The 25,232-nt window shown below is 39.7% G+C and overlaps 1 protein-coding gene across 4 annotated transcripts in view; it reads right to left on the bottom strand.

The window, feature by feature from the left end:
* The window catches only part of SCHIP1 (schwannomin interacting protein 1), a 799,467-nt gene that overhangs the window by 621,047 nt on the left and 153,188 nt on the right, over window positions 1-25,232 (bottom strand). For 3 of the 4 annotated variants that reach the window (XM_015445247.3, XM_045385098.2, XM_074031323.1), the window contains exons 2-4: window positions 17,537-17,601; window positions 10,575-10,655; window positions 609-744 (exon numbers count right to left, since the gene is read on the bottom strand). In XM_015445247.3, the coding sequence (XP_015300733.1) occupies window positions 609-744; window positions 10,575-10,655; window positions 17,537-17,601 (282 nt within the window). The remainder of the gene's footprint in view (window positions 1-608; window positions 745-10,574; window positions 10,656-17,536; window positions 17,602-25,232) is intronic. The other variant, XM_045385099.2, reaches the window with a different exon arrangement.

Raw genomic sequence — 25,232 nt, 5'->3', positions numbered from 1 at the left:
ACATCTCCTAAAGAAAGAAAATCACATTTGGCCATGCTTGCCTGTATTGCCACAGGTTGACACATTCTCAGGAGCCAAGTGCGCTGCCCTTCGGGTGAGGCCTATGTTCTCCATGTAGCCAGGGGCTCAGGTCAGCCACCTCAGTTATGAGGGTGACTTACCTGGTCCCTGGAGGCATTTGAATTGCAACCCCTGAGTGTGTGACCACTTTCGATTCTTCCTGTAAAAGTTCTCTTTCTACTCCTTATAACCAATCTTATCTTCTATCATATTAGCACCACACAATAAAAGAAACACACAGCACATACCAAAAGAAATATGCTATTATAAAGAAAAGGAAAAAAGACACCTCCGTAATAGAGAAAGGAGAACACATAAATGCAATCTATTTTCTCCAGACTTGATAAAGTTCACTTTGTGCTTATGAATTGTGTCTTCATTTTGAGGTGACAAAACTCTCACCATGGGTTCCTGTGTAGCAAATAAGCAACATAGATCCTCACTGTCACAAACCACCTGCTCACATCCCAAGATTTCTCTTAGAACCAAAGTCTAGGCTTTCAGCTGAATGTCAAGTCAGGACATAGAAAAAGAAACATGACACTCACGGGTGTGCTGCTGTCAGAGAAGGTGTTCATGCTGACAGAGCTGCTCAGCTTCTCTGAGGAGAGGGAGGGTGGGGATGGGCTCCTCTTCTCCAGAGGCTCCTGCCGCTGCAGGTACTCTCGCCATGCTCGCTGAATGCTGAAACAAAACAAAACAAAACAAAACAGCACACACATGATTACTGCTGGATCATAGCCCACAGACTCAGAAATTCACTGAAGACTCCTCAGAAAGGAGTCTGAAGGAATTGGCTTTGGTGACAAGGGAACTAGAACACACAGAATGTGATGTAGTTAACCAGGAGACCTGAACTTTAACTTCAATTCGGCCACTGAGACTGTCTCCTTGCCTTACTGGTTTGACTTTCACAGACTTGACTGCCCTCAACTGGCCTAAAAGAGTCAACTTAATAATAAAATTCATTGGTCAAAACAAACTAGTTTGCACAAGTCAATGTACTTTGATTTATGGGACACAAAACTCTTTCAATTTTTCATCTTATATTTTAAATGAGAATAATAAATAGGCTGACTACTACTTCTGCATTCACTCAGTGTGTGATTTCTGAGGGGCCATTCTGTGCCAGGGTCAGCCGTAGACTCTGAACAGGGACTCTGCCATGCACAGCTCCAGAGCTGTCCTTTGCATGACCGCAAGGTGAAGGGTGTCAGTGATGTGCCACACAGTCTGCATGGCCAAATGCAGTGACCCTGATGTGGGGCACAAGGCAGGCAAGAGTACCGCACCATGGGTTTTATATACTGTGGAAGGGAATAGGAAAAGGACAAAGATTGTAAAGAAAGAAATGGACAAAGATTATTCAAGTGTTATGTACTACCCAGAGAATTAATGTAATGTGATCAGGCAGCTATTTCAGGTTTCACCTAAGGAAGTTATTTTCTGTGATTAGTATCAGAAGAAATAAATTATCTTCTGCTTAGGATAATAGAAACCTCTTCTTAGTATAAGCTAACGGACTCCCCCATGGACAGACTGTGTATTAGTCTGTTTTCATGTTGCTATGAAGAAATACCTGAGACTCGGTAATTTAGAAAGAAAAGAGGTTTAATTGACTCACAGTTCTGCATGGCTGGGGAGGCCTCAGGAAACTCACAATCATGGTAGAAGGCACCTCTTCACAGAGTGGCAGGAGAGAGAATGAGTGCTGAGTAAAGGGGGAAGCCCTTTGTAAAACCACCAGACCTCCTGAGAACTCACTATCAACAGAACAGCATGGAGGAAATTGCCCCCATGATTCAATTATCTACATCTGGTCACACCCTTGACATGTGGGGATCATTACAATTCAAGGTGAGATTTGGGTAGGGACACAGAGCCAAACCATATCAGACTGGCTTCTGATCTTTGAGATTAACATCTAGGTTTTCATAGGGGGTCACTGAACACAATCTAACCTCTTCTGGGAGTCAGCAGTACATGCAGACCAGTTGTTAGGATTCAGCCTTTTAAAGTAATTTAAGATAGCTGTATTAATTCCATCACTATCTTTTCTAAACTCCTGGAAGCATCTGATCTTCTGTAATTCTTCCATGCACAACCTAAGTCGTTAAAGTTGTTTCTGAATAAACAAACTGATTTATTTTCATTTGACTGGAATAGTTCAAAGATCATCATCAATTCTCAATAGTCACAGGATATAAATAACACAAAAATGCTACCACATGATCGAATCTGTATGTTTTCCCTAATTTATTAAAGGTCTGAGAATTATAATGCTCAAGGAAAAGTCCAGAAACTGTAGTGAAAACAATACTTTTGGATCAGTGGCCAATTCCCTGAAGCTAGGAAACTTAAGCTTTAGGGGTTCTTCCTTAAAGGCCAGCAGCCTATTCCAAGACCCTGATGAAGGGCTCTTCATGATTTGTATAGAATTGTAAAAATACGATATTTTTAGAGTTTTGTTTGTTTGTTGGTTGGTTTTTTTTGTTTTTGTTTTTGTTTTTTTTTTTTTTTCAGGGACCCTTCAGAGTATACATACTTCAAGCCCCACTAAAGCAGAATCTGGCCCAAATTTGAATTATATTTGGTCACTGTTTTATTATGAAATCTTGCTCAAAGTGCATTTTTATTTCTGTTTTTCTTTGGCTTAAAGATTTTAAGCAGAATGGGAAAGGGAGTCCTGTAAGATTGCCTGCCTGAGTTTAGTGGTCTTATTGCTTCTTCAGGACCCATTATATCAGGGAAGAGTGAACTTAAGGAAGCTGTCAGTGATTTTCAGATCCTCTGAGTTGCCTGGGGTATCCCAGAGCCCAGCTAACAAGTTCTGCTACTTGCAGGTGCCTCAAGTCTCTAAACCTGCCCATCAAAAGCTCAAAATGTGTAACATTTTAAAGGCAGTTTAAACATTAGAAAATGTTGACAACCCATAGATCACCCACAACTTTCTAGGACTTTGCGGTATTCGACACGGTCTTTTTTATTCCCCCCTTTAAATCGTCTTCATTACTCAGAAAATATAAAAACAAAATATAGTGACCATTTGAGATATTACATTTTAGCTTGTTGAACACCAGAGGGCGGTGTGACACCTATAAAGAACCAAATAACATTGGGCAAAGTTGAGATGAGCGGTTTGCAAAGGAGTTTGCACTTAAAACATCCTCTTCTCCCTCTTGGTTTTATGGAATTTGGAAATTAACATACCAGTTCTCCTTAAGTCAGATATTAAGGAGACAATATTATTTTATTCCTAATTAATGGATGTCCTTTTTTTAATTTATAAGGTGACAATATTAAGTACTTTTAAAATATGTATTTAAAACATCTATACACCCACTGACTTTCTTAATACAGCAGCTATTTTATTTTGTAACATTTACTTTATAGTCATCAACATATGTAAAAACAATGTATTACATGATCTTATTATTTTTAAAACATGCTATAACATGATATATATATTTCTCGTTACTACTTGTCCTTCATAATTACAGTTTTAAGGACTAGATAAGCTGGACGAGTCTTTAAATTAGCATTTGTGGTTAAAAAATGACAGGGCCCTCATGTCACACCAGACTATTACCCAAAATTGCTACACTGTTTTTTAACGATGGAGCTATGCTATGTTACTCTCTGTATCATAGAAAAGTGTTTACGTCACATGTTATTTACTCCCCTTGGCCATTCCTACAACATGACCTTCAAAGATTAAATTGTTCCAATATTAAGCTGTCTTAATACCATCTCCAGATGCTATTTTACTGTAAGAGGGAACTAAAATAAAATGTAGAAGCACCTCATCTCTCAATCATAATGAATCACTTTCAGACTTCTTCTCCTAGATGTACCATAATTGCTGCTCACAAGTCTCCTTTGTGTCTACAGAGTAAATTATACACTACCTTGACATATTTATTTCTGAAACTAGACAATGCTATTCATATAATTCTTTAAAGACTTGTTGAAGTAAGAAAGCACATGTTGTGTGTTCCTATATTTTGAATTATAGATAAAGTATAAGGGTTTACATCTAAACAGATGACAAATACATTTTCAATAATTTTTTTTGCTAGGTCAATTCCTATCTATCTTTTCTCATAGCAGGGGTGGCACAATCTGCCTGCCTCTGCCCTTTTTCTGTATATCCCTGTTTGTTTTACAGTGCAGTTGGCTCTCTCATGCACTCACAGCCATTTGGGGGACTCACATTCTGTGCAGTCCTGGTTGCCAAGGGATGTGTTTATCTAGAAGAGGAGAGGAGAGGAGAGGAGAGGAGAGGGCTCTCAGAGAGCTAGGGTGCTTAGAGAAAGCTTGAGGGACTCCTAGGATTTTAATTAGTCCTAAAGCATGGATAGGATTGAGATTGATGGGGAGGAAGAAGATCTTTGGGCAAAGGCACAGAAGTGAAGACACCAGGCAGGAAGCAGGAGGATCCCAGAGAAGAGCAGTAAGTCTGAGGCTACAAAGTTGGGAAGAGGATCTCAGAAGCCACCTGAGGTCAGGCTGGGGGCAGACTGGGCAGTTGGGTGTAGACTGGGCAGTGTGGGCAACTCTGCTTTGGTGCAGTTGATAATTGACAGATGTTTCAACTTTTCAAGAACAGCCAGAAATGTTGATTTTTTTAACGAGAAAGTACTATTTCTTATATGTTACCAAACAATTATAAAAAATTCAAAATACATTATAACTCAAGTAGGCTGAATTTAGGGATGGACGAAAGAGGACACAATGAGAGAGGATACACTGAATCTGAGTATCTTGGAAACAATAGCTGATATACATAGAGCTCTTGTTTGTGTGCATTCTCCCATTCAATCCTTACCACAAGTGAGCTGTGAGGGAGGCACCATGATTATCACATGGGTAGATTTTGTGTGCCCAATATTAATTTCTCCTTTTCATTAGTTTTGCAGATCCACCAACTCTCTACTAGTGAGCTTTGGATGAAACAGATTCTACCCTATCACTGTAGACAGTGGCCCATTCCCCTGGGCTGACCAGCCAGAGGGCAGTGGTTGGTTCATTTTGGAGATGCACACATGGTTCAAGCCAGGTCTATTAAAGGCTGCTCTGGGGATTGTACTGAGACTACTGAGAAAAAAGCCCTCTTTTTCATCTAAAGTTTCAGCAAGCAGAGCTGTAACTACCTGCAAGCCTAGAGCTGGCAGTGGCCACTCTGTTGCAATGTTGGGAGAGCCCACATGAGAATGAATCATGGGAAGAGCAGAGTTTACAGAAGAGGAAAGACAGATGCCTGATGACCTTGCCCAGCCACCTGGGTTTCACTGTGCTTAAAGCACGTTAGACCATGGGTGTTTCTGTTATGTGATTCAATATAATCTTGTTTACATCTATAAATTAGTTTGAGTTGAGTTTCTGATACTGACAACCAAAGAGTCCTGGCCGGTCTCAGGGAACAAGATGGGAACTGATCATCATTCCCAACACTTGGAGCAGATGCCTGGCCCCCATTACATGTGCTCCCTCCTTACAGGTCAGCAAAAGGCAGAAATAGAGAAGCAGGGTGGGTTTGGCTTGTCATATACTGACTGTGAGTGGAGAAGGAGAACTCCTACTTGTTTCAGTCTGTTTGCTGATTTTTCTATGTGCAGCTAGCTAAAAGCTATCCTAACAGATACATCATATTTTCATCATTTGTTATCTATCCCAACCCTGTATCCTGATGCAAACTTGCTCAAATGTCAATACGGGGCCACTGCATGCAATAGGCAGGTTTCCCACAGAAACTGCCCTCTCTCTCCAGCCTGCTTCCCCTCCACTCCAGCATCTGCCCGGTTTGTAGCTCTCGACTTCACTGCCACACTGATGGATGATGCTTCCTATGCACCAGGGCCTATGCCGTCTTGGCTCTTTCCACAGGTCTCTTCTCAAATACCCATGACTCTGCAGACTGTCAAGAATGCCAATGTTCTCACACATGAGAATTGGGGCAATTTGGGTCCTGGATCTATAACACTCTTTTCTTTATGAGGACTGAGGAGGTTATAATGCGCTCAGGGTTACTGAGTCTAAGAAAGAGAATAGTGGTCCTGCAATGCTATTAAACACCCAAAAAGAAGAGTATCAGATTAGGCCAATCCAATTGCCTCTTTTCAAACAAGTCCTCTTCCCCCACTAGAATGTACAATCCTTGAGGGCAGTGACCACTCCACAGTTCTGGGACATATATTACAGGTGATTAACAAATGTAATTCTTCTAACATTGCATCCCAGAAATAGCTCAAAAAAGAAAAAGTTTCATCTCATGAGAAAGCGTGCTTAGAGTCATAGAGGTTCTTGCCTAGTTTACCTCTCATGAGCTGTAGCTTTAGACAAAATACTAAACATGCTGGCCTCACTCTTGCTTATCCATAAAATAGGAGTAAGAATAACATCTTTGTAACCCCTGCAAGAAGTCAAAGATAATGTATGTAAGTTACTTAGCCCAAACCTGACAAATAGAACTCCTAGATAAACTATTATAATTACTTAAGGAAAGGACATATCAAACACTTTCAAATACTTTGAAGTCACCATTGCAAGTCATCTAAGGATCCCTCCTGGCAATGTTTTATTAGCCCAAGTGGAAATAAAAATATGTTTGAAAAAAGTATGTTTGCATGGAAAAAATACACTAGACTAAATGTCTAGTCTTGAATTTTCTCATTGAAAGCTGACTACAATTTAATAAGATACGTTAGCATTCTCATTTTACAGAGAAGTGCAGCTGAGGTCCAGAGAGGCCATTGGTGTTCCCAAGGTCACACAGCAGGTAAAAAGCAGAGCTGGGATTTGAACCTAAGTTACTCAAATTCCAAAGTCTGTGCTCTCAACCACTCTTCTCTCATATCTTCTTTTAATTAAATTTTTGACTAAAGTAGATATGTATTACTCTCAAATGCAATTTAATAAGGGTTTACTAAACATCTTTAAAGTTCTTTAGGAAATGCTCTCTGTGTGTGTGTGTGTGTGTGTGTGTGTGTGTGTGTGTGTGTGTACCCCTTCTCTCCTTTATAAAACCTAAATGTTGTTTCATTGCAAAATCAAATATAATAATAAAAATTAAGAGAACAATTGAGCATATTTATTGAGCTGACTTTCAAAAAAGCAATTTGTATTCAATACATCTCTATGTTTTTCCATCACAAAGTAAATATATTGTTAAAATGTAAGGAAGGGGATTGGGGGATTACACAGAGCTAATGAACAACTTTTACACAAGGGTTTGTATTGGGAAGATCTGTTTTAGATCTTGCTACAACATGTAAAGAGTGACTTACAAGATGGAGGGCAGCAGCTTGCTGGGGCTTGGGGAGCCCACCTCTTCCTGTGCTGTGAGTGCGTCTCACTAAGCCTGCATTCCTTTGCTGTGCACCTTCATCCCCCAAAGCTTGTTCCAGCCTTAAGGCTCTTGGGAACACATTCATCTTTAGCCTTAGAGTTGCTCAGAGAGCCTTCCTTTTGGTGTTTTCACTATTACTTTTACTTTCACAAATTTTCTGACTTGAGAGGCTTGCCTTTGTTTGATCTTCGGAGAACTTGCCTTTTACCTCCCCCAAATGCCTTTTCATTAATAGCCATGTGATCTTGATTGCTTTTGCCCTTTTGACGCACTCTTTTGATCCTCTGGTCTAATACTCAAAATTACCTCTTAACAGTTGCATTCATGAACCAGGTAATGGACCCTTTCTGACACTCCCTTCAACTTTGATACACACACCCTCCCCGACACTCACACATTTTTTCACTGAGCCACACTTTCTGACAGGCCTCTGCCTCCCGCCACTGATACTTTGCACTGCCACACGCAGGTTTACACTTTCTTATAAATTCTTTCCTTTTCACGATGTCCTGAGTATGAGGAACCATCCGAACCCTTTCCTGCTATTCTGACTCCCATCCTGGGATTCCCACAGGTAGACAGTGAAGGCAGCCTACACCTGAGAACAGGTCTCATCTTTCCTCTCTTTAACATTCAGAGATTGCCTTGCCACAGCACCTCCATCCCCCTCAGGGCTTGCAGGCACTAGTCTAGCCAGACACCCTGTATGGGAACTGTTTAATCTCTTCTCATCAGGGAGGGGAAAGGAGAGCCTTCAGGGGAGGGGATTTTATGATGGAGTGATCCTCACTTCCCTCTACCTCTGGGAGAAGACAGACTCTCAGTTGGTCCCCACCAAAAGAAGTCAAAAGGCCCTAAAAGAAAGCCTGTGATAATAGAGGGTAACTGTGGCACCTTGGACAAGGCCCCAGTTTTTAGACCCAATGCTCTGCAGGACTAAAAAACTTCTCTTGGAAAGCAGGAATGAGAATATCCCAAGATTGTCCCTGTTGAAGATGCCACGGTCGGCAGAGGAAGGCACTGTTTGGTGCATCATGGGGTAAAGCCCCCACAGAGCAAGAGGCACAAACCCAGTGAGGATGAGCAGCCTATACCATTAGGGGGGGCTTAGAGGAGACCCAATGACCCCTTCCCTCAGAGTCCCCAAACATAGGACAGTTGTTAAAGGGAACAACTGCTGAGAGTGAAAGTGTCTGCCATCTATTCACAGGAAACCCGGGGCAGTCTAGGTGTTTAGCACAGGTGGGTGGGAGAGATAACACTGATAAAGGAAGGCAGAAGGAGGGAGGAGAGAAGGGGAGATAAGTAAGAGGAGAGTGAAAGGAAGGAAGCAGAATACAGAGCTGTAGAAAGGTCTCCTGTAAGCAGAGGGGAGATTTTCAACCTGCCATGAGAGTTAAGAATTTAATAACCAGATTAGACAAAAGTCACTGAACTAGACTAAGCTCTCCAACGGGAGTCAAGTTCCATTATTCGGCAAGATTAAGTATTCTCTCCCTTCTTTCTCTCCAGTGAACAGACATGGGATTCAGAATTATTAGAAGAGATAAGAGCCATTCTGTTTGTACCTCATTGAGCTGAGACTCCTCCATCAAATCAACAAATATAAAATCTCAGGCTCTCTTAGCTGGCTGGAATCTGAAGCACAGAGATTTTGTCTTTGCCTAATCCTTCTCCTGGTACCTATCCCGCAGCCCCTACATATTGAAGATGATGAAAACTAAAAAAGACCCAGGAGTTTTTCTAACTTTATTTCAGCATTCACATTAAACACTCTAATTTTTCATACACCAACTTTTCTTTCACCAGCACATTTCATTTAAAAGAGCCTTATCTTAATGAGAAAATTCCTAATGATAAAGCAACCTATGTTGGCAAACTAAAGTCCTGTGTAGTGAGGCTGACACACTGCTTACACAAAATGATTCGATAGCCTGATTCATTATGTATTTAGTAAGTGTGTGACGCAGAACTTTCTAGCTGAGCACCCAACTGGTTCAGAAGTCTTGTTTGGACTTTATCTTGAGGGGTAACCTTACATGCTCATGTAGAGGCAAGCTTTTTACTGATGACCAAGGTTAACATAGATTTACAGGGGTATGTATTAGTATTTGCTTTTATCCAGCAGGATATTACGTATTTGTGTCATTTCTGCTTTAGTTCCTAAGTCCAGCAACAACTTGTTGTTGTTCAAAGTTGTACACACCTCAAGGTGCCCTTTTTTAAGGTGATTTCTTTTCTAAAAGGTTCCTCCTTGCACTTTAAAAAAATGATCAGTGATTCTGGCCAAGCTCAGATATGTTAACATTCTTGTTTAAATTCTCATGCTTCTCGGAGTGTTAAACTGAGAGAGAGAGAGAGTTTGTGAGGGAGGGGGTGGGGAGAGAGATTAAATATACACTCACTGGCATTTCTCATATATGCTTCTGAAGGAAAATCAGAACAGGAAAAGATCTCAGAAAACAGTCATAAATATTTTTGAAATTGCTTCCAATTATAATAGGCCCCTTCTCTACTTAAAAATGGTTTGAGAAGATTAATATTTTGCTCTATAATAAAGTCTTTCTCACTTTGGATATTGTTAGTTTCATTTTGTTAATATTGAAATGTTTTTAGCACTATTTTAAGGTAATAGTCATTTATAATAGGGGGAGTAGACTTACATTTGGGTGTCTTAAGAGAGAATAAGAAGAAAAGGATAGGAAGTGAGAAAAAAGAAGAGAAGAAACATTTTCCCAAAATAATTGAACAGAAGCTGAAATAGATTTTTGAAAGGGTATGTGTTTGTGTGTGTGTGTCTAATAAATAAATGGCTTGAGGTAGAAATAACCAAATTATTCTAAGACAGAATTAACCAAGTTACTAAGATGAAAGGCAAAGGAAAATGCTAGTGGAAGTTAAAGGATTGTACTAGACCAGAAATGGAAAAACCAAGAGGTGGTAAAAGCAGTGGCAAGCAAATAATTCCCTGTACTACCCAGTAGATGGCGCTGTGCACCCAAAGTAGCTGTGTTCCGGCTTAGAAGAGGGAGGAAATAATGTGCAGCACATGAATGTAAAATAAAGATGCATAACTGTTGTACCCGAAAATTCTAGATTTATTCAGTAATTCATAAAACAAGAACTGTAGAACTAATTGCTTAATTTATACTTTGAAATAACTTACATTTTCACCTTTGATTCCAAGGGCTGTACATTGAGGGGATATTTTTCAATATTATTCTCCGTATCCATGGCCAGCTGGTGACTAGAAACAGAAATAATATCTCAATATCTCTCAATCCAGAAGCTTAACATTTATAGCAATAATACTGCTAATTTATACTTATTTGTAAAATAAGATATAATTTTGTTCATTTTAATTTATTAAAGTTCCTGTTGATGGACGATGGATAAGTAACCATATCATGAAAAAAAAATGTGACTTTGACTTTTTTTTCTGTTGTCCTTTTGCTGTTCTCAACTCAACATTCATAGCTATGGTATGAAAATCATTTCCTTTAAGAGAAAAGAAAAGGAGCACATTGGACAATTTCAGGGGGAGAAAAAACACAAGGAGAGGGTTATAAATTCCATGCTACTGGCCAACTAGTAAGATGTAGAGAAGACCTTACTCATCCCCAGCAGTACCACTGCCACTGGACCTTCCCTCCTTTCATTTTTAAGCTGTTTCAGGGCTTCCACTGGGAACAAAGCATGGATCTTTGACCTGTAGAAAGGCAGAGGATTATAGAGAAATGATCACTGCTTTCAGTGAGCTTACAGAACTCTTAGTGCTACAACAATCAAGAAGGGCTTCACGGAGAAGGCAGCTCTTGGGATGAATTTTGAAGAATGGATAGGAAGTAGGTAAGCTGAGAGTGAAAAGCAACATATGAGGAAGACTACAAAACAAATAGTAGAGGTGAAAACATTCAAAGGATAATTTTAGAAAATAAAGAGAAATTTGGTGGAAGTAGGTGAAAAAAATAGGAGAACAAAAGGAAATAAGCTTTCATAAGCAGAAAGCTAATAGTTACTGATCCCATAATGTGTATAAAACACTGTCATAGACATTTTATATTCATTATCTTATTTATCACAGTAACTTCCATTAACTAAGTATCACTTTCCCCACTGTAGAGCTGAAAAATCTGAAGCTTGCAGAGATTATGTTAAATTTACTGTACAGGAGGAACTACATTAAAACTCACATCTCACTCCTCTGTCCACCAGAAGGCACTGGTTGGAGTATTTTAATATCAGGATTATTATACTTAATCCCACTGACTGAAGTTTTCATAGGTAATATATTCAACATCCCAATTCAATACTCATGCATGTGGTAAGGTAGGGGCACGTGTGTGTGTGTGTGTGTGTGTGTGTGTGTGTGTGTGTGTGTGTGTGTAACAAAAATTTCAAGAAACATTACTTCCCCAACTACATGTGATGTACTTTGATTTCTGATTTATATTTGAAACTTTTTTAAAAGGCCAGTGTGACCCACCAAATTTATTGAACAAACCATCAATAGATTATGATCTACAGTGTGAAAAACTTTACAAAATTTTTCACGCTGTAGATCACAATCTATTGCAGCAGGGAGCTCCATGCATTTGGAGCAGGGAAATATGATCAATGGAGGGTTTAAGGATGATTTGTGGTGGGAGTGAGCAAGGAGAGTGAAATAAAATAGTTAGAAAGCTATTCAAATAGTCCAGGTTATGAGGACTAAGATTGCACTGGTAATAAAGAAAAGGAAAAAAAAAAAAAAGAAAGAAAGAAAGAAAAAAATTGTGCCGGAGAGATCCCTTAGAATCACAAATGTATTTTTTTCTTTTTAGAAAGGAATGATCAAGCGGTAGGAAAAACACAGGAGAGCACATAAATTCCTACATGGCAAGTAGGTGGTGTCAGCACCCCAAGATAGTTTGGGGTTCCTCAGCCTGGTTGTTGAGGGGCAAGGAAGCACTCTTGTTTACTCTGTGCCATTGGTATTCAGGGTGCATTACTAATTCATTGTTAATCATTTATTCTACACATATATTTAATGTCTCCTGTGTGCCAGGAATGATGCAAAGCATGGAGGATAAAATGGTGAAAACACTAGACATGGTCCCTGTTCCTGTGGTACCACAATCTAGGAGAACATGAACATTACATAAGTATTTGCAAGTGTGACAGATATCATTAAAGGAGAAGCACACAGGAACCTAATCCTGGGTAGGTAGGCATAGAAAGTGATATGATCTGGCTGTGTCCCCAACCCAAATCTCACCTTGAATTATAATAATCCCCACATGTCAAGGATGAGACCAGGTGGAGATAATTGAATCATGGGGGCAGTTTCTCCCATGCTGTTCTCATGATAGTGAGTTCTCACAAGATATGACGGTTTTATAAGGGGCTTCCCCCGATTGCTGGGCACTCATTCTCTCTCCTGCTGCTCTGTGAAGAGGTGCCTTCTGCCAAGATTGCAAGTCTCCTGAGGCCTCCCCAGCCATGTGGAAATATGAGTTAATTAAATCTCTTTTCTTTATAAATTACCCAGTCTCAGGTATTTCTTCAAAGCAGTGTGAGAATGGACTAACACAGAGAGTCTTATTTTTATTATTGTATGGTCTTGTAGAAATAGCAGACTTATGACAAGGATACTTTAAGACTCTGTTACTTATTAATTACAAATTAAGCAATAAAGTTATACATTGTAGGGCCTGTAGATACGTAACAAACAAAGACAGAGCCAATGTTTTCATAAAGAAAATAAAACTTTCACAATATTAACACATTTGCTAATTTGAGGATATAATTTATATATCCTCACCAAACTATAAACTACCAATACCTGTTGGTTTAAATCTGATAGCTTTAGTTCATTCCATCAATAATTGTCTATGGGTAATAAAGTGATTATGCCTCAGTACAATGTGTGACTTGCAATCACACATCTTCTACCAGAAACCCAGGCTGATTTAATAATTACAAAAATATGGCAGTCAGCCTAAGGTCTTACTTAAGTTAATAAGTGATTTTCATAAACAATGGAGTTCTAAGTAGCATTCCAATTAATGGCCTTACCAATTGCTCTTCTCTGCTTATTGGCACATGCCAAGATTTGCTAAGCTCGTGTGTGTGTGTGTGTGTGTGTGTGTGTACACAAATGCACTTGATTGGCTCTGCCAATGGTCTCAGATAGTATGGAGCTGCAGCTTCCCTCCCCTTCACACTAACTCTCTACCACAAAACCCTGTTGAGCATTCAGAATAAATGTAATGTTCCAAGGGGGAATAACTGATCAACTGTTCTGACACCACTATCACTTAACTTATGGTCATTTCAAGTAGCTGAGATGATTTACATCAGCACCTAAGTCAGCTGCAGCTATAACGAAATGCCTAATCTGCTCACTCAAAGTACACCAATTTTTCAATCAAATTTGACAGCTTTCAAGGACATAGTCCTGACCTGAAACAGACCAAAAAAATCTCCAGGATTCCAGGCAAATGGGTATAGTTGTTAGGGCTGGCGGTCACTGCTTATTTTCTCTCTGTCCTGGATAAGCATAAAAGGAAAGTTTACCCCCATGGGCCCAAGTGCTTTGAAGGAAGTATTTAATTCCCATTGCTGGAATTTCTCAATCGGGATTGAAAAAAAATAGGCACACAAAACAGACTGGTTATTTCCAGAAGGTTTTAGCTTTCTCAGGCCTCTGAATAATAAAATGGAAAGAGTAGGGTAGGGCAGATGGAAGCCCACATATATACCATTAATTTTCAAATATCGTCCTGAGAGCAGACAGCTGAGAAAGATACACACTGGTGTTAGTGAGAGGTTTAATATAGAATTGTGGTCAATTAGCAGAACAAAAAAAACTTCATTTCCTACATCAAAATCAATAATGGGAGGCGCAGTAGCTTATGTCTGTAATCCCAGCACTTTGAGGGGCCAAGGCGGGTGGATTACCTAAGGTCAGGAGTTCGAGACCAGCCTGGCTAACATGGTTAAACTCTGTCTCTACTAAAAATACAAAAATTTGCTGGGTGTGGTGGCAGGTGCCTATAATCCCAGCTACTCGGGAGGCTGAGGCAGGAGAATTGCTTGAACCCAGGAGGTGGAGGTTACAGTGAGCCGAGATTGCACCACTGCACTCCAGCCTGGGCGACAGAGCAAGACCCCATCTCAAAAAAAAAAAAAAAAAATCAATAATGAAAAACCATCATGGTCAGGTTTAATAAATAAATGGGCCAAACATCATAGAGAAAGTGTGTCCTCGGAGAATTAAGCTGCATGAGGAGATTACTGAATAAGTGAAATGAATCTAAAATATATTTACACTACTGGTTCTCAATCCCAGCTCCTTGTTAGAGCTACATGAAGGAAGATGTTAAGAAATACTGATTCCAGGGCCTCATCTCCTGAGAATCTAATTCAATTTGTCTAGAGTGGAGCTTAAGCCAGGGCATTTTTATTAAGCTCCCCAGCCGATTCAAAGTGCAGCCAAGGTGAAAAATAACTGATTTAGCCTAATGTCATTACAACACTAATCTCTATAAAAGAAAAGTCTTCATTCTAGAGTCAGCAAAAAACTCTTTAGGTATTGTTTACATATAGCTAGTGATGGTGATGGTGGAGGGAAATTCTACCATTTTATTCTTATTTATTCATATTAACGAGAGTAGGCGTAATAAAAATATATGAACAGAAACTTCATTTGTCCAAAGGGCTGAAACTGCCTTTCAATGTGATGACATGGCAGATTCTTAGGATCGTGCAGATGTAATGAACCTTTGAGACTGTCTTGTCCAAACCCTTGCCCAGATGGAAAGGAAAGGAGCCAGCATTGAAGGCATCAGGCTATTATGGGCTGTCTCATTTAATGCTCTCAATAAGACAGTCAAGTCAAGACTACTATTATCATTTTTAAAGATGAGTATAGTGGGGCTCAAGGTGGTTAAAATTTTTGTCTAGACTGACAAAGCTTAGAAAAAGTAGAAAGAGGCATCAAACCCAAAGTTTTCCATTTTCTAGGATATTTTTTAGCAACATTTCAGATGTATGGTCATTTACACTCTTCTTGGGCACTTCCAGTATCTTATCAGCTAGTGGGGCTCAGCACGTACTGTAAAGTATGGTGTTTGGCATGCTCAGTTCTTTGAACTGAAGGAGAAGAGGCCTCAGAAGCAAAGTCTCTTTCTCTCTGACCTTCTCTTGCCCTTCTGTCCCTGCCCCTCTTTCTTCCATGATGCAAGCCATAAAAACCAGAATTCCTCTTCTACAAGGCCGGTCATGGAAACTAGAACCCTTCTCCCACAAACAAGCTACAAAATCTAAAAATATTCCTCTAAAGTTACCCTGCCTTTCTGTATAAAATCTGGTCATAAAGAAATTCTCTGACCTACCTAGTCTGATGGAAAGTCCTAAGACCCTCATTCCAGAGGTTCTTGCCCCATGCCCAAGAGGAAGGAATGCTGCACAGAGAGGCCAAGAAGAATGTGAATAGACAGCCTTGCTGGGTTTTCCCACCTCATATATTAGATCCTTCCTTTTTGTCCCATGACATTTCTACAGGGCTGTCCATTCTTCATCAAAATTAAGTATAAAAGTGAACAATTTTCCCCAGGTTTTCATTTCTGAAGGCTCCCAAGTCACATAGAATCCTGATTAAATAGACTGGGCGCAGTGGCTCACACCTGTAATCCCAACACTTTGGTAGGCTGAGGTGGGCAGATCACTTGAGGTCAGGAGTTTGAGACCAGCCTGGTAACACAGTGAAACCCTGACTCTATTAAAAATACAAAAATTAACCCGGTGTGGTGGTACGTGCCTGTAATCCCAGCTTCTCAGGAGGCTGAGGCAGAAGAATCACTTGAACCCAGGAGATGGAGGTTGCAGTGAGCTGAGATAGTGCCACTGCACTCCAGCCTGGGTGACAGAGTGAGACTCCATCTCAAAAAAATAAAATAAAATAAAGAACCCTGATTAAATAAGCTTGTTGTGCTTTTCTTTTGTTAACCTGTCTTTTGTTACAGGAGTGTTGGCTGTGCTCCTTACAATGAGTGAGGAAAGGTGTGATGCCTTCCTGCCCCTACATGGCTCACTTCTTAACAAAGTTCATTCTGTTTGGGGGTAGGCTGAACTTTTACAGAATCTTTTCCTTATCTGAGTCACAACGCTGTTTCTCCATATATCCTACTCATTGACTCTTGTTCTATTTTCTGGAGCAGGAAGAGCAACTTAGCCTCTCTTTTATAGGAGCATCCTTCAAATGTTTGAGGATAGCTATTACGTTTCTTCTGAGACTTCTTTTCTCCAAGCTACACATCCTCAGCTCCTTGTAATAGTTTCACATGGTTCCAGAACTCTCACAATTTTAATTGACCTCTTTCTAATACTCTTGGGAATGTCAATGTAATTCTTAAATGTAGTGTCCAGAGCCAAGCATGACACCCAACTGGCTTGACTGGTCCTGAGTACATTGGGGCTCAGCCAGTGATTGAGAGCAAGGATTCTGGAGGCAACAAAACCTGGGTTTATTTCCCATTCTCACCACTCACTAGCTGAGTATACATGGAGTTGCTGAAACCTCTCTGAGCCTGTTTTTCCTCATCTGTGAAATGGAAATAATAATGCCTATATCAAAAGGCTATAATCAGAATTTGATGAGGAGTGTCTGTGAGCGTTCAACAGTACAGGGTACATTATAAATGTTTACTTTTATCTCTGTTCAATTTCATCTCTTCTTTTTGCTTTATCTTAGCTCAATTTTGTCCCATTCTGTAGTGTTAATCTGAATGTTCAGTCTATTAGTCTTAGTGTTAGCTTTGTACTTTTCACAAATTTTGTACCTGCCTTCTATAAATGTCCCTGATTAAAAGACTAAGACAGGTCAGAGTTAAGTTTCAGCCCTCAGACATACCACCAGAAACAAATTCCAGGCATCGTATTACTCTGTTAAGCAGTAGAGCTTGCGTATCATTGCTCAACCAGTCATACATTTATCTACCCCTATCTCAAATGAGCCACCTTTCTGGGCTCTGACCACAATGATAACAAGAAACTGTCCAATTTACTTATTTTTACCAGAAAGATTTTCATTTTACTCAAGCTTTCCAACCATGCAAATGATTTAACTTAATGCTTTTTACTTACTTTTCAAATAAATATTTTCCATCATTAACTTGTTCTAGAGGATTCTGCAATCTTTTCAGTTCTTCCTGTGAAAAAGAAAAGATATATCTTACAAATTATCACCAGCTACTTCTGAGCAATACTATTCAAGCATACTTGTTAGCAAAATTGATACAACACAACATTAAGAGTTCTGGACTGCACTTTGGTAGGCCGAGGTGGGCGGATCACGAGGTCAGGAGATCGAGACCATCCTGGCTAACATGGTGAAACCCCATCTCTACTAAATATACAAAAAATTAGACGAGCGTGGTGGTGGGCACCTGTAGTCCCAGCTACTCGGGGGCTGAGGCAGGAGAACGGTGTGAACCCGGGAGGCGGAGTTGGCAGTGAGCCGAGATTGTGCCCCTACACTCCAGCCTGGGTGACAGAGCAAGACTCCGTCTCAAAAAAAAAAAAAAAAAAAAAAAAAGAGTTCTGGACTTTGTGCTGGTTAAGTGTTTAAACACACAAAAATACACCATGATCCTTGATCAAATTAGAATATTGTCACTCAAATTGTGCGATTTTTTTTTTTTTTTTACTCAAGATAATATTTCCTATTTTTTTTTTTTCAGAGTTTGGATATGTTTACATAGATCCACCCACACTCTTTCCAAATTCACTTTCTCAACAGTAATGTCATTGCTGATTGCTGGGTAAGAGACACTAATGACTGCATGCTGCATTTGGCCATTCAGCAATCATCCTCTCTTGTCTCTTAGTAACTCTTGGCAACCTCTTCTCCATAGCCCACATGCTCAGACACACACACAAACACACACACACACACACACACACACACCCCTTCCCTGAATTCCAGGCATTTGTTGTCTCTGTAATCTCATTTCTCTGACCACAGAGGTGTGACAGGATTTGACCCACGTTCCTGGTAAGACTCCCTTCTTCAGTCTTACCATGGCAGGATTTAAGGAAGACTCACAGAACTCTGTTCCTGGGAAGACCACCATTCCCTGAGGCCACACTACCTACCATACCATTCACCACACCACTTACCCCCCACCAGAAACTGTCAAAGTGACTAGTCCCAAGGGGAAGCCGCAGTTAGAAATAATTATTCAATTACATCCAAAAGACCATCAGGACTAGTCTCTCTACATGCTTATAACCCACCAGACACCCAAGTCGCCTAGATCACCTCTCCCACTACGCAATCTCTTAAACCCATACTGCATTCCAGAATGTGGCCTAATCACCCACCTCTCCCCAGTCCTTCCAACCTTTCCAATGGGTCCTTTACAGTCTGTCATCAGCAAAATCCTGTATCTCCCCAACTTCTTTGAATATGCCCTTAATTATGTTGTTCTAACTAAACTATGCCTCACTGTTCTGGGACAGCTAAGTTTTTGTTAGAGCAAGAAGAGCAAATAATTGTTCAGAAAAGAGGTCTAGTATATAGAGGATTTTGCATATGAAAAAGTTGGCTGAGTACCTGAGCACACCCTCTCCCCTGCAGTCTTCTTAAGAGGTGGCCATTTCTTCCCCACATGCTACATACTACATGGTGTGGAGGTCAGGTGGGACCCTCTTTGCTCCTCAGATCTTCGCCACTCCTACAAAACCTCTGGAAACATACCAGCTGCCAGTCTCAGTCATCTGTCCTCTTCTCTATCTATCTTAACTCCTCAGGGGATCTCAGCCGGTCTCACAGCTTCTATTTTATATTTGTACCTGACCTCTTCTCTAACTTCACTCTTCTGTATCCACCCTGCCTACTTGACAGTTCTATGTACATGTTTGACAAGCATCTCAAGCTCAAAAGCAAAATGTTGATATCCCTGCTTATACCCTCCTACCCAAACCTCCTTCTTCACTGCTTCTTCCTCATTTTAGCAAATGGCATCACTATTCACCAAGCTATGAAGAGTTAAACCTAAGAACCAGACTTTACTCATTTCTTCCTCTCACCATCTATAGTCAATCAATGAGCTACTCTTATTGACCCCACTTTCAAAATATATTTGGGACTTGGCCACCTCTCAGTCTGGTCTAAGCCAACCATGGTAATCTTCTAATTATTGCCCTGCTTCCTATGTTAGGCTGCATCAGTCACTTCTTACATCAGCCTGAGTGGTCTTGTAGTACCTGGGTTTTCTTTTGTAATTGGAGTATAATTTACAAAGTATGAAATGCACCTTATAAGTACACAATACAGTGATTTTTATCAAACACTTCCATTGGTAGAGCCACAGCCAAAACAATATATAGAACATTTATCATTCCCAGGAAGTTCCTTTGTGCCCCTGTACAATCAATTTTCCTATCCCAAAGGCACCCCTGTTCAGATTTCTATCTGTGTAGATTAGTTTTGCCTGTTCTAGACTTTTGTATAAATTTATCTATTGTGTCCAGCTTAATTAACTCAACATTGTATTTTGACATTTGTCCATGCTGTCCGTTGCATATATCAGTAGCTCATTTCTTTTTATTGCTGAGTAGTTTTCTATTGTATACATACACAATAATCCATTCTCCTGTTAATGGGCATTCTAATTGTTTTCATATCCATATGGCCTAGTATGAATAAAGCTGCTATTATCATTGTTGTGCAAATCTGTTTGTGCAAGTCTGCTGTGCAAGTGTGTTTGTGGATGTGTTTTCATTTTTCTTCAGTAAATATCTAGGAATGAAATTGCTACCTTATGAGGTAAATACATGTTTAACTTTTATTTTTATTTATTTATTTATTTATTTTTGAGATGGAGTCTCGCTCTGTTGCCCAGGCTGGAGTACAGTGGCGCAATCGTGGCTCACTGCAAGCTCCGCTTCCCAGGTTCACACCATTCTCCTGCCTCAGCCTCCCGAGTAGTTGGGACTACAGGGGCCCACCACCACACCCACCTAATTGTGGTATTTTTAGTGCAGACGGGATTTCACCATGTTAGCCAGGATGGTCTCGATCTCCTGACCTCGTGATCCGCCTGCCTCGGCCTCCCAAAGTGCTGGGATTACTGGCATGAGCCACCGCACCCAGTCACGTTTAATTTTAAAGAAACTTCCAAAGTTTTCTAAAGCGGTTGTACTATTTTATATTCCAACCAGCAATGTAGGAGAAGTCTAGCTGCTGTACATTCCCACCAACGTTCAATGTCAGTCTTTTTCACTTTATTCTCCTGGATTTGTGATATCTTATTGTGACTTCAACCTGCATTTCTCTGATAACTAATAATGTTGAGTATTTTTTGCATGTGTTTTTAACTGAGTTATATGTCTTATTTTTCAAGCAGTAGAAGTTCTTTATATATTACAGGGTACAACTCTTTTGTCAGATGCATGTGTTGCTAATATTTCTTCCCAATCAATATATTTTGACAAGCAAATCTTTTCATTTTGATGCAATGCAATTTATTATTTTATTTTTGTTATTTAGTATTTTCTGCATCCTAAGAAATATTTTCCTGCCCCAATGTTGCAAATATAGTCTCCTATATTTCCTCTTAGAAAATGTATAGTTCATTTACATTTAGGAGTACAGTAAATTAATTTTTGTGTATGGTGTGTGGTAAGAATTGAGATCAATTTTTCTTCATATGAATATGAGCGTAAGTCTACTAAATGGGGCTTCTGTATAAACTATTGTTTTCTGATACCAAAAAAAAAAAAAAAAAAAAAAAGAGTCAGCTGGCATGTGGCTTTTAATGTTTGGTCTTCCTTCTTCCTGCCGGGATCATAGTAATGAAATCCAGAGTGCAAAAGCTATTGTGCCTATAAGGAGGAAAACCACACATTAAAGTTAATAAAATAGAAAGACAGAAGGTGCGTGGGACCCTGATGAAACCATGGAGCTGCTACTTCAACTCTGATCTACCAACATCTGAACATACTTGTCATGCAAGAAGACCAACCTACTAATTTATTGATTCATCATAGTTAAACAAATGTAGATAAGTGATATATTCCTCTTCATAATTCAGTGGTTTTCCATCACTTTTGGAATAAAATCCAAACTCATCACCATGGCCTATAGAACCCTATGTAATACGAACCCCCACCTATCTCTCTGACCTCATTTCCTACCACCCTCTATACATACAACTCACACTTATCTAGCCATATTGGTCTTGGGGTGTTTCAGAAATAGCCATGGTTGCTCCCTTTTAGATCACATATCTTCGCTGTTCCTCGTACAGAGAATATTAATTCTGTGCACAATTACAATCAACATTACCCTCACATGGCTTCCTCACTTCATCCAGGTGTTTGCTCATATATTGCCTTCTCAAAAAAGCCTTCCTTGATTGAACTCTCTAAGACGTCACCCATTACTTACTGTATATTTACCGTGCTTTATGCTCTGATTCACTTCTTTATGATCTTCATCACTTCCTAACATATTTGTGTTTCATTGTCTCCATTCACCAGATTGTAGGCACCATGGAAGTAGATTTTTCATCACATCCACCATTATATTTTCAGTGCATAGAATAGTGCCCAGCACATAGCAATTGCTCAACCAATGTTAATTATTTAAACTTTACCTCAAGATTTGGAGAAGAACTTCAGTTTATTCCTCTGGATTTTGGAGTGTTAGGATTTTGAAGTGTGAGGGACACTGGAACTGTGACAGAAGTATTTGCATTTGTGACAGGTACTAACTGAAGGAAAAATATAACACAGCAAAGGGGATGGAGACAAAGGAAAAAGAGCCAAGAGGCCAGAGCCAGGGTGATGTTGTGAACATCTGTTTCAAACTGGAGCTTGAAACCAGCACATTGATGGACTTTTCAGTTTTGTCAATAGATTCTATAGATTCTTTTTTTTTTTTTTTTTTTTTTTTTTTTTGAGACAGAGTGTCACTCTATCACCCAGACTGGAGTACAGTGGTGCGATCTCGGCTCACTGCAACTTCTGCCTCCCAGGTTCACGCGATTCTCCTGCCTCAGTCCCCCGAGTAGCTGGGATTAGAGGCACCTGCCACCACACCCAGCTAATTGTTTATATTTTTACTAGAGATGGGGTTTCACCATGTTGGCCAGGCTGGTCTTGAACTCCTGACTTCATGATCTGCCTGTCTTGGCCTCCCAAAGTGCTGGTATTACAGGCATGAGCCACTGTACCCAGCCAGATTCTCTCTCTTTTAAAAAACACTTTCAGTTGAGGTTTCTGTTTTGTTTTGTTGTTTTTATACAACTAAAAGAATCCTGAGAAGTTACCATGTGAGCCATAACCTAGGACTAGAATACAAAATTCGAAGATGAGCGATAGCATTATAGAAGTTCAGAACTGAACTGTTGTTTGCTTTGTTTTGGTCATGTCTTTTAAAATGTCTTATTCAGAACACTAACGGGGCCAGGTGTGGTGGCTCACGCCTGTAATTCCAACACTTTGGGAGGCCAAGGTGGGTGGATCACTTGAAGTCCAGAGTTCAAGACCAGCCTGGCCAACATGGTGAAACCCCATCTCTACTAAAAAATACAAAAAAATTGCCGGGTATAGTGGTGTACTCCTGTTGTGCTGGGCCTTGGCCTCCCAAAGTGCTGGGATTACAGGCGTGACCCATGGTGCCTGGCCGTGAATTACTTTTTATGTATGTTGTGGTGAGGTAGGGATTGAGATCTATTATACAGGGTGTATATAAAACATTGTCTATTTTGCTACTGGATCTCTTTTTATATAATGGAATGAAAGAGAAATACAATTTAGAATTTAGAAGTAGGGTATATTTGCCCCTTTTGATGTAATAGTACACTACTTTTCATCAACAATAACAACTTGTAAGTCTTAATGAAGTCATTTGTTTTGCTTTGGCTGGTAGAAGCTTAAGCAAAATTAAATATTTAATTGCCACAAGGATTCTTTTTAGGCAGTTAGAACGATCATTCCTCACCTCTTTAACTACCTAATTTATAAACATCTTTATATTTGTTTTACCTCTGTTATTACATTTGTAATATTTATAGTAAGCGAAAGAGTAATTATACTAGGTAGAAAGATAGAGATGATAGATAGATTATCCTTTGCAATCTTTAACATGACATTTTATTTTTGGGATAAAACTTACTCTTTAGCCCTCTCGACTCTGGTTCCATATTCTAAGAATAAGCCTCCACATTTATCCTCTATTTTCCCCTACACCTCCTACCTAATTTTTAAAAATCATATCACACCTCACCTTCAATGACATAAGTAACAAATCGAGGTCATATATTGTCATGTGTTGCTTAATAACAAGGATATGTCCTGAGAAATTTGTCATTAGGAGATTTCATCACTGTGTGAACATCATAGAGTATGCTTACACAAACCTAGATGGTATAGCCTACTACACACCTGGGCTATGTGATACAGCCTATTGCTCCTGGGCTACAAACCTATAAAGCATATGTTACTGTAAGAAAATTATAACACAATGGTAAATATTTGTATATCTAAACATATCCAAATCTAGAAAAAGTACAGTAAAAATATTGTATTGCAACCTTTGTAATGTTTTGTTGTTATGGGTTGTATATGTGATCAGTATTGATCAAATGTCATTATGTGGTGCAGGACTGGAAATGGTCAGACTTGAAGTTGCTTTGATATAGCAAGGAAATAGTTTGAATGAGAAATCTTAACTATTCTTAAAAACCAAAAGTGAATTTTTATGTTGTAATTTTTTCCCCCCTGCATCATGATTAGAAAAGAGATGGAGCTACTGCCAGTCCTGGCACTTTCTTCTCCAAGATGTGGCTGTGGCACGCTTTCTTCTATTCTTTTTTCTCTGGGGACTTAGCAGGCATAAAGAAAAGCCTTTTTGCAATTTGTGCCAGCCACTCTCCTTTCCTTGAATATTTCATTGCAGAAAGCTTGCTGGGTGGTGAGGGCTTTGATGCAGTACTTTATTCAATATCTGACTATCCCCATTCTAGGAAATCATATTAAACATAAGGTCAATGACTAACAAGAGCTTTCTGAGCAGCTGCTCTGCTGACAATTTGGAGGATTGATTTCATCATTTGGTTATTTAAGCTAACTATACAAAAACACTTCAATTCAATTGGCCTGGAAGTTCCAAACCACATCCTCATTTTCTCAGAGATGGATAAGCAAGTCAAATTACTCCACAGATCTTCACTCAGAGTTTAATCCTTTGAGAAAGCTTTGTTTTATTTTACTATTAAAAGCATATACAAATAGATCTATCCCATCTTTGGTTTCTCTTACTAGTCCCATTTGTCTCTGATTTTATATCTGGCAATACCATTTTCTTACTAGAAACCAATGCCATTTTTCTACTAGCTCCCTATTGCTGTCAGGATAGATTCCAAACTCCTCAGCCAAGGTCTGTGTGACAGGGCCCAGCCCGCCTCTCCCCACTCCACCTCACTGACCCCTACACACACTTCTTCTCTGAGTCCAGTCAAATGATTCATCACAAAATCCCAGAAATCACATGCCCACTGGACATTTCAGTGACAGCATGCCTCTAACTCTTCTACTGATGCACACCATTCTTTTTTCAGGAAGACCCCAATTTTCCTCTCCTCCAAGCAGATATTTCTAACCCAACAAGAAAGTTGAGTACTCCACCCTCCTTCCTCTGCAACCTCTGGTGATCACCGATTTTAGTATTTAATCTTTACCTGCCTCCCCCACTCAGCTCTTCAAGGTCAGGGATGGTAACTTATTCACTCTGATGTGCCTGTTCCCAAAATGAGTTATTGAAGAGGTGCTT

This window comes from Macaca fascicularis, chromosome 2 (genome assembly GCF_037993035.2).
Source record: "Macaca fascicularis isolate 582-1 chromosome 2, T2T-MFA8v1.1".
In the NCBI taxonomy this organism is placed as follows: Eukaryota; Metazoa; Chordata; class Mammalia; order Primates; family Cercopithecidae; genus Macaca; species Macaca fascicularis.
This window is presented reverse-complemented; position numbering and strand designations above follow the sequence as displayed.